Raw genomic sequence first — 10981 nt, 5'->3', positions numbered from 1 at the left:
ATTTTTTTTTAAGTGACTTTATTTTATTTTAGTTACATAAATTACAAAATATCGCTAAGTGAAAATAAAATCAATAAAAATCATCCATGATACCACCCACTTTAACATTTATGTGTATAGCTTTTTATGCTTTATTTCTTCACATACATAGATAAATATATTCATCAAAAAGAGGTTATTTCATATATTAGGTTGGTACAAAATTAATTGCGCTTTTTGCCATTGCTTTTAATATATTGTTTTGTAAGCTATATTTATTTAACAATGTATTATGAATTTATTTCTATAACATTAAATATATTCTCTGGGTGTATGTGTGTCTTGTTTCTTATGACTAAAATTTTTTAAAGTTAAGGTGTTATGTTGAGATAGTTGAAGATTCACATGCCATTTTAATGAATAATACAGAGAGATTCTGTGTGCCCCTTACCAAGTTTCCCTTAATGATAACATCTTGTAAAACTATAGTACGATAAGAAAACCAGGACATTATTGACATTGATGCAGTCAGATACAGAAGATTTTCATCACTACACAGATCCGTGTTACCCTTTTAAAGCCATATCCACTTGTGTCTCACCCAATCCCTCAACCATTAATCTCTTTTCCGCTTTGATAATTTTATCATGTCAAGAATGTTATGTGGATGGAATAATACAGTATATCACCTTTTGGGGTTGTCTTTTTTTCCCCACTCAGCATAATTCCCTGGAACTTCATCCAAGTTGTTGTGTGTATCAACAGTTCGATCCTTTTAATTGCTGAGTACTGCTCCATGATACTGATAGGCCACAATTGGCTTAATTATTCAGCTGTTGAAGGACATTTTGGTTGTCACTAGTTTGGGGTTATTACAAACAAGGCTGTATAAATCCTCTTTTACAGGTTTCTTTATGAATATAAGTTTTCATTTCTCTGAGATAAATGCCAAAGGGTCTAGTTGTTTGGTTGCGTAGCAGCTGCATGTTTAGATTTGTAAGAAATTGCCAAAGTGCTTTCCAGTGTGGTCATAGTATTTTACATTAAACCCAGCAATATTTCTGTGCATTCTCACCAGCGTTTTGTGTTGTCACTATTTTTATCTTAACTATTTTGAAAGGTGTGTAGTGACATTTTACTGTTTAAATTTGCATTTCCCTAAAGGCTAATAAAATTGAACATTTTATGTGCTTATTTCTCATCTGTATGTGCAATGTCTCTTTAGTGCAATGTCTGTTCATGTCATTTGCTCATTTTCTTTTTTCCTTTTTTATTTTAGAGTATTTAATTGGTAAATAAAAATTGTATATATTCAATGTATACAACACAATGATTTTGTTTCTTTTTTTAAAAAAATTTTATTTATTTTCAATGGGTTTTGGGGAATAGGTGATGTTTGGTTACGTGAATAAGATATATAGTAGTGACTTAAGAGATATTGGTGCACCCATCACCCAAGCAGTGTACACTGTACTCAATGTGTAGTCTTTTATCCCTCACTCCCCCACCCCTTTCTCTGAGTCTTCAAAGTCCATCATATCATTCTTATGCCTTTGCGTCCTCATAGCTTAGATCCCAATTATGAGTGAGAACATACCATGTTTGGTTTTCCATTCCTGAGTTACTTCACTTAGAATAATAGTCTCCAATTCCTTCCAGGTTGCTGCAAATGCCATTATTTAGTTCCTTTTTATGGCTGAGTAGTATTCCATGGTGTGTGTGTGTGTCCATGTGTGTGTGTGTGTACACACATATGTATGTGTGTACACATATATGTATGTGTGTCTTGTTTCTTATGACTAAAATTTTTTAAAGTTAAGGTGTTATGTTGAGATAGTGACACATACGTGTGTGTATATATATACACATATGTGTGTGTATATATATACATATATATGTGTGTATATATATATCACATTTTCTTTTTTTATTATGCTTTCAGTTCTTGGATGCATGTGCAGAACATGCAGGTTTGTTACATAGGTATACATGTGCCATGGTGGTTTGCTGCGCCCATCAACCCGTCATCTAGGTTTTGGGCTCCACATGCGTTAGGTAATGCTCTCCCTCTCATTTCCCCCGACTCCGCAAAAGGCTCCAGTGTGTGATGTTCCCCTCCCTGTGTCCATGTGTTCTCATTGTTCAACTCCCACTTATGAGAGAGAACTTGTGGTGTTTGGTTTTCTGTTCCTGTGTTAGTTTGCTGAGAATGATGGTTTCCATCTTCATCCATGTCTCTGCAAAGGACATGAGCTCATTCTCTTTTATGGCTACATAGTATTCCATAGTGTATATGTGCCACATTTTCTTTGTCCACTCTATCACTGATGCCATTTGGGTTGGTTCCAACTCTTTGCTATTGTAAATAGTGCTGCAGTAAACATATGTGTGCATGTGTCTTTATAGTAGAATGATTTATAATCCCTTGGGTATACACCCAGTAATGGGATTGCTGGGTCAAATGGTATTTCTGATTCTAGATCCTTGAGGAATTGTCACACTGTCTTCCACAATGATTGAACTAATTTACCTTCCCACCAACAGTGTAAAAGCGTTCCTATTTCTCCACATCCTCTACAGCATCTGTTGTTTCCTGACTTTTGAATGATTGCCATTTTAACTGGTGTGAGATGTTGTCTCATTGTGGTTTTGATTTGCATTTCTCTAATGACCAGTGATGATGAGCTTTTATTCATATGATTGTTGGCCACATAAATGTCTTCTTTTGAGAAGTTCATATCTGCCCACTTTTTGACTTGGGGTTGTTTGTTTTTTTTCTTGTAAATTTGTTTAAGTTCCTTGTAGATTCTGGATATTAGCACTTTGTCAGATGGATAGACTGCAAATTTTCTCACCATTCTGTAGGTTGCTTGGCTCACTCTGATGAACAGTTTTTTTTGCCTGTGCAGAAGCTCTTTAGTCTAATTAGATCCCATTTGTAATTTTGGCTTTGTTGCCATTGCTGTTGGTGTTTTAGTCATGAAGTCTTTGCCCATGGCCTATGTCCTGAATGTATTGCCTAGGTTGTTCTTCTAGGGTTTTTATGGTTTTTAGGTCTTCATGTTAAGTTTTTTAATCCATCTTAGTTAAGTTTTGTATAGGTGTAAGGAAAGGGTCCAGAATTCTTTTCTGCATATTGGCTATCACTTTTCCCACCACCACTGTATTAAAATAAGGGAATCTTTCCCATTTCTTGTTTTTGTCAGGTTTGTCAAAGATCCAGATGGTTGTAGATGTGTGGTGTTATATCTGAGGGCCTCTGTTCTGTTCCATTGGTCTATATATGTGTTTTTTGGTACAGCAAGTACCATGCTGCTTTGTTATTGTAGCCCTTTGTAGTATAGTTTGGAAGTAAGGTAGCGTCCCCGCTTGGGTTTTTTGTTTGTTTGTTTGTTTTCGTTTTTGCTTCAGATTGTCTTGGCTAACAAGCTTTTATTGGTTTCCGTAATGAATATTTAAAGTAGGTTTTTTTTTTTTTAATTCTGTGAAGAAAGGCCAATGGTAGCTTGATGGGAATAGCATTGATATATATGAAATTGTACTTTGGGCAGTATGGCCATTTTCACGATATTGTTCTTCCTATCCATGAGCATGGAATGTTTTTCATTTGTTTGTGTCCTCTCTTATTTCCTTGAGCAGTAGTTTGTATTTCTCCTCGAAGAGGTCCTTCACGTCCCTTGTAAGTTGTATTCCTAGGTATTTTATTCTCTTTGTAGCAATTGTGAACAGGAGTTCACTCATGATTTGACTGTCTATTATTGGTGTATAGAAATGCTTTTTGCACAATGATTTTGTGTCCTGAGACTTTGCTGAAGTTGCTTATCAGCTTAAGGAGTTTTTGGGAAAGAATGGTAGATCTCATGTAAATTTAAATTTTATATAATCCATGTTTTTAAAATTACATGTAACATGTATCACAAAGAGTTAATGTCTTTAATACGCAAATAATTTTCCAAACAATAAGAAAAGTCATTACCTTCATAAAAAAATTAAAACTGTCATGAACAAACAATTAGCAAAATAAGGAAATGGTCAACATATGGAAAGATACCTTTCAGAAAGGAAATTTGGTAAGATCTATCAAATTGGGGAATGTGCATACATTTTACTCACCATTTTCATTTTAAAGATTAACCTTAAAGATATAATCTCAGAAGTGGAGGAAGCTATATGCCCAGAAATGTTTGTTTCTGAAGTACTTAGATTAGTAAAAATTTTGAAATATCTTAAATGTCTATCAACAGGAAAATTATATAAATTCTGATAATATATAAAAATTATTATTATTATCATGTACCCATCACAGTTGTAACTTTACATATAATGAAATTATTTGCTTCCCTATATCTCTCTGTCCATAGATGATGGAGTTCTTGAGATTGAGAATGTCCATGTTTGTCTCTAGCAACTAGCTCATTTCCTAGTAGGCACTCAATACATACTTATTGAACAAACAAATGAACTGAGGTCTCTCTTTATCTTAATAGGCTGGAAGTGATGGAGAGAGTATTGGAAACTGTCCCTTTTGCCAACGCCTTTTCATGATCCTCTGGCTTAAAGGAGTTAAATTTAATGTGACAACGGTTGACATGACCAGGTAAGAGAAATCAGGACATGTTAAATTCTAGGAATTGAGATTGGTACATACCAATAAAATATTGGTGTTTATTTAATGTGTACTTTATCTAGAGACCTAACTCTGCTTATTTTTAATAATCATAGAAAGCCTGAAGAACTGAAGGACTTAGCCCCAGGTACTAATCCTCCATTCCTGGTATATAACAAGGAGTTGAAAACAGACTTCATTAAAATTGAGGAGTTTCTAGAACAGACCCTGGCTCCTCCAAGGTACAGCACTTACAGGATACTATTTTGCTGAAGATAATCTATTTTACTGGCTTGTTTATTGCAGATTGAGTATTCTTACCAATTTAAGTACTTTTGGATTTCTGGGCCTACATGTCAAATGACACACATGCATAAACATCCCCCTCCAACTTCAAATACAAAAGGATCATATGTATAATATTTCAAATAATGTTTAAAAGCTGCATAACATACATAACACAAGAAGGTAAGTTCTCGGTGGTCTAGAAATAGAGTAGGAACATATAGTGAGATGGGAGTGAGGGAGTGGGGTACTAACACTATGTTATGCATAAGGATTGGTTATGACTGGTCCTTAACACCACTGATGAAATGAAAGAACATACCCAACACAAGGGTTAGTGGCCAGGAAATAGACTTCAAGCAGTTAACCAGAGGCCAGAACTGTACTGCCTACACTTGAATGACAACCGTACATCTCTTTCTACCCAGGATAGGTCTAGAAACAAGAAGCATGCTGTATTAATTTTCTATTGCTGTGTAACAAATTACCACAAACTTAGTATCTTAAAATAACACCTATTTATTATCTCACAGCTTCCATTGGTCAGTTGTCTGGGTATGATCTGCTGAGGTCCTCTGCTCAGGGTATCAAAAAGCTGCATTCAAAGTGTTGGACAGGAACACAGTTATTATTTGGGGCCCAGGTGACTCTTCCATCTTCATTCAGGTTTTTGGCTGAATTCAGTTCCTTGAAGCTATATGACTGAGGTCTTAGGTTATTGGGTAGCTGTTTGTTGGGGTTGGCATTCAGTTACTAGAGGCTACCCCTCTGTATAGGCATTTCACAACATAGCTGATTGTTCTCTTCCTCTAAAACCCACAGGAGAATGTCTCTCTGATGGTTCACCTTCTTTTAAAATGTTTTTATCAGCACAAATTATGGGATACATATGAAATTCTATTATGTATATGTAATGCATAGTGATAAAGTCAGGGTATCTATGGTGTCCATAACCCAAGTACAATACATTTTTGTAACTATAGTCACCCTACTCTTCTATCAAACATTGAATTTATTCCTTCTATCTTATTTATGTGTGTACTTTTTAACACACTTCTCTTCATCTTCCCTTCTCCTCCCAATCACCTTCCCCAGTCTCTGTTATCTATCTCTCCATTCTGTATCTTCATGTGACCAACTTTTTTAACTCTGACATATAGGTGAGAACATGCTGTTTTTGTCTTTTTGTGCCTGGCTTATTTCAGTTGACATAACAATTCCAGTTCTGTCCATGTTGTTCCAAATGACAAGATTTCATTCTCTTTTGTGGCTGAATGCTATTTCATTGGGTATGTGTACCACACTTTCTTTATCCATTTATCTGTTGATGGACACTTAGGTCGATTCCATACCTTGTCTATTGTGAATAATGCAACAAGAAACATGAGCGTGCAGGTATCCCTTTGACATACTGATTTCTCATGCTTTGGGTAAATGCTAATTAGTGAGATTTTTGGATCTTAGGGTAGTGCTACTTTTGGTTTTTTCAGAAATCTCCATGTTGTTTTCCATAGTGGCTATATTTATATTCCCAAAAACAGTGTATAAGAGTTCCTTTTTCTCCACATCCTTGCCAACGTCTGTTAATTTTTTCATCTTTTTAATAATAGCGATTCTGACTGAGGTGAGATGATATCTCATTTTGGTTTTGGTTTGCATTTCTCTGTTGGTTAGTAAAGTTGAGCATTTCTTTATGTACATTTTGGCCATGCCCTTTGCCCATATTTTATGAGTTTTTTTTATTGTTGAGTTGTTTGATTTCCTTGTATATTCTGGATATTAGTCCCCTGTTGAATAGTTTGCAAACATTTCCTCTCATTCAAAAGGTTGTCTCTTCACTCATTTCTTTTGCTGTGCAGAAGCTTTTTAGTTTAATGGAGTCCTATTTGTCTGTTTTTGTTTCTATTGCCTGTGCTTTTGACATCTCAATCTTAAATTATTTGTCTAGACCAATGTCCAGAAGAGTTTTCCCTAGGTTTTCTCTTTTTATTTTTATAGTTTTGAGTATTATGTTTAAGTCTTCAGTCCATTTTGAGTTGATTTTTGTATATAGTGAGAGATAAGGATCAAGTTTCATTCTTCTGCATATGGCTATCCAATTTTCCCAGTACCATTTATTGAAAAAGGTGTCCGTTCCCCAATGTTCTTGTGAAATTTGTCAAAAATAAGTTGGCAGCAAATATGTGAATTTATTGCTAGGTTCTCTATTCTGACCATTGGTCTATGTGTCTGTTTTTATACCAATAACATGCTATTTTGGTTACTATAGCCTGGTAATATATTTCAAAGTCAGGTACTGTGATGCCTCCAGCTTTGTTCTTTTGGCTTAGAATTGCTTTGGCTATATGGAATCTTTTTTGGTTACATGTGAATTTTAGTATTCTTTTTTTCTAATTCTGTAAAAAATGACATTGGTATTTTGACAGGGATTGCATTGAATCTGCAGGTTACTTTGGGAAAATTACAATGTTAACAATATTGATTTTTCTGAACCATGAGCATGAGATGTTTTTCCATATATTTTTTCATTTTCAATTTCTTTCATTAGCATTTTGTAGTTTTCATTGTAAAGATCTTCCACCTCCTTGATTAAAATTATTCTAGATATTTTAATTTTTAGCTATTGTAAATGGAATTGCCGTCTTCATTTCTTTTGTGGGTAGATCATTATTGGTGTATAGATGCTACATATTTTTTAGTGTTGATGTTTTTAACCTGAAACTTTACTGAATTTCCTTATCAAATGTAAGAATTTTTTGACGGAGTTTTTAGGTTTTACTAGATACAAAATAATGGCACCAGTGAAAAGAAACAGTTTTACTTCCTTTTTTCCAATTTGGATGCCTTTTATTTCTTTCTCTTGGCTGATTGCAATACCTAGGACTTCCAATACTATGTTGAATAGGAGTGGTGAAAGTGGGCATCCTTGTTTTTTTCCATTTCTTGGAGGAAAGGCTTTCAACTTTTCCCTATTCAGCATGATATCAGCTGTGGATTTACCATATATAGCCTTTATTATTTTGACATATTTTCCTTCTATGCCCCATTTGTTGAGAGGTTTTATTATGAAGGGGTGTTGAATTTGATCAAATGCTTTTTCTGTATCTATTGAGATGATATGTTTTCTGTCCTTTATTCTATTGATGTCATATATTGAGGTTATTGATTTGCACATGTTGAACTATTCTTGTATCACTGGTATAAATCCCACTTGATCATGGTGTATTATCTTTCTGATATGCTATTGGATTCAGTTTGCTAGTATTTTGTCGAGAGTTTTTGTATCTATGTTCATCAGAAATATTGGCCTGTAGTTTTCTTCTGTGTGTGTGTTCTTGTCTGGTTTTTGTATCAGGGTGGTGTTGGCCTCATAGAATGAGTTAAGGAGAGTTCTCTCCTCTTCCATTTTTTAGAATAGTTTCAGGAGAATTGGTATTAGTTCTTCTGGTAGAATTTGTCAGTGAATTCATCCAGTCCTGTGCTTTTCTTCATTGGGAGACTTTATTACTGACTCAATCTTGCTACTCATTATTGGTCTGTTCATGTTTTCCATTTCTTCTCAATTCAGTCTCAATACATTGTATGTTTCCTGGAATTTATCCATTTCCTCTAGGTTTATCAGTTTGTCAGCATACAGTTGTTCATAATGGTCTCTCGTGATCTTTTGTGTTTCTTACATGTATGACTTAATGTGTCATTTTTCATTTCTAATTTGTTTGTTTGAGTCTTCTACTTTTTTGGTTAGTCTAGCTGGCAGTTTATCAATTTAACAAAAACCAACTTTTTGATTCATGATGCTTTGTAGTTTTTAGTCCATATTTCATTTAGTTCTGTTCTTTATTACTTCTTTTTTCTGCTAATTTGGTGTTTGGTTTGTTCTTGCTTTTCTAGCAGCTTCACATATATTATTAGATTAATTTGTCATTTCCTACTTTTTTGACGTAGGCATTTATTGCTATAAACTTCCCTCTTAGTGCTGCTTTTGCTGTATCCCACAGGTTTACGTATGTTGTGTTTCAATTTTCGTTTGTTTCAAGAATTTTTTTTCTTCTTAAATTCTTTATTGGTCACTGGTTGTTCAGGAGCATGTTGGTTAATTTTTATGTATTTATGCAGTTTCTAAAGTTCCTCTTGGTGTTTATTTATAGTTGATTTCATTGTGGCCCGAGAATATCCTTGCTATGATTTTGATTTTGTTAAATTTATTGAGACATTTTGTGGCCTAACATGTGGTCCATCCTGGAGAATATTCCATGTGCTGATGAATGTATATTCTGTAGTTGTTGGATAGAGTGTTCTGTAAATGTCTGTTTCATTCATTTGGTCTAAAGTCCAGTTTAAGTCTAATGTTTATTAGCTGATTTTCTGTCTAGATTATCTATCTAATGGTGACAGTGGGATGTTAAAGTTTCTGCCTATTATTGCAGTGCAGTCTGTCTCTACCTTTAGATCTAGTAATGCTTGCTTTATGAATCTGGATGCTCCAGTATTGGGTGCATATATATTTAGAATTGTTATATCTTTTTTGCTGGGTTGATCTCTTTGTCATTATATAATGATAGTCTTAGTCCTTTTTTCCACTTTTTTTGATTTAATGTCTGTTTTATCTTATATGATTATAGCTGATCCTGCTCACTTTTGGTTTCCATTTGTGTGAAATATCTTTATCAACCCCTTTCAGTCTGTATGTGTCTTTACTATGAGGTGAGTCTCTTGTAAGTAATATGCAGTTGGATTATGTTTTTTAAGTTTAGTCATCCAGTGTATGTCTTTTAAGTGGAATATTTAATCTGTTTATGTTTATATGTGAAGACTTGTTTCTGTCATTTTGTCATTTTTTTCTGATTGCTTTGTATATTCTTTGTTTTTTTCTTTCTCTCTTGTCATTTATCATTACAGCTTGGTGGTTTTGTGTAGTGGTAACATTTGAGTCCTTTATTTTCTTTATATCCAGGCAAGAAGGATGGCCACTATTCTCACATTGGGAGCAGTGTGTAAGTGATTCAGCCTTTCCTTTCTTGTTGGACTCCTTACCCTTCAGAGAAATTCTACATATAGCATTTGGAATGACCTTTGGCTTGTACCCAGGAACTGACTTGGGCAGTACAGAACGTTTGGGACCATCTTTTCTTGGAGTGGCAGTTGTGTCTTTTGATTTCTGCCTTCCCTAGAAAGAGTCCTCCTGGCTGTCAGGAGAGCTTTCCCCTTCAGATTCATTGCCAGAGGAGCTGTCCGAAGTGCCTTTATTTTTCTGTTTCTCGTCACCTCAACCATCTTCGCCATCATCTGAATCACCGTCACTGTCTAGAGCAGGGAGCTTGGGATCCAGAGTGGGCTCGTACAGGGCTGTGTTTAATGGCAGATACCGCAGCTTATCTGGTGAGTACCTTTTATAGTATTCCTGGAACTGCCCGGGGATGAGAGCCGCTGGGTAAGAACTGACGTTTGTTCGCCCTGTTGGCAAAATTTCCTACTTCCCTTGAGGCACCTGGATAACGTGTATGCAAGTCAAAATAAGCTCTTCTTTCTTCCATGCGTTCCTGGTTTAAGTTGCTGCTTTTTTTTTTTTTTTTTTTTGGCAGCTTTCTTTCTTTCTTATTTATTTATTTATTTATTGAGATGGAGTCTGGCTCTGTGGCCCAGGCTGGAGTGAGTGACGCCATCTCGGCTCACTGCAAGCTCGTCCTCCGGGTTTCCCGCCATTCTCCTGTCTCAGCTTCCCGCGTAGCTGGGACCACAGGCGCCGCCACCACGCCCGGCTCATTTTTGTATTTTTAGTAGAGATGGGGTTTCACCGTGTTAGCCAGCATTCCCCTTTAAAAGAGGCACAAGACAAGGATGCCCTTGTAACCACTCTTATTTAAAACAGTATTGGAAGTTCTAGCCAGAGCAATCAGGCAAGAGAAAGAAAGAAAGGGCATCCAAATACGAACATAGGAAGTCAAACTATCCCTGTTTGCAGACGACATGATTCTATATCTAGAAAACCGCATACTCGGCTGCACTCAGCATCGGAGCCAGGAGATAGTGGCCGCCGCCATGTCCCACCAGACCCGCATCCAAGCAAGTGAAGATGTTAAAGAGATCTTGCCAGAGCCAGAAATGGAAAGT

General features: G+C 35.6%; 1 protein-coding gene across 1 annotated transcript in view; it reads left to right on the top strand.

Annotated features, from left to right (window-relative positions):
* The window catches only part of CLIC2 (CLIC family member 2), a 38274-nt gene that overhangs the window by 10965 nt on the left and 16328 nt on the right, over positions 1-10981 (top strand). The window contains exons 2-3 of the mRNA XM_017885306.1: positions 4467-4576; positions 4702-4827. Of these exons, the coding sequence (XP_017740795.1) occupies positions 4467-4576; positions 4702-4827 (236 nt within the window). The remainder of the gene's footprint in view (positions 1-4466; positions 4577-4701; positions 4828-10981) is intronic.

This window comes from Rhinopithecus bieti, unplaced genomic scaffold, assembly GCF_001698545.2.
Source record: "Rhinopithecus bieti isolate Rb0 unplaced genomic scaffold, ASM169854v2 scaffold_15250, whole genome shotgun sequence".
Classification (NCBI taxonomy): Eukaryota; Metazoa; Chordata; class Mammalia; order Primates; family Cercopithecidae; genus Rhinopithecus; species Rhinopithecus bieti.
This window is presented reverse-complemented; position numbering and strand designations above follow the sequence as displayed.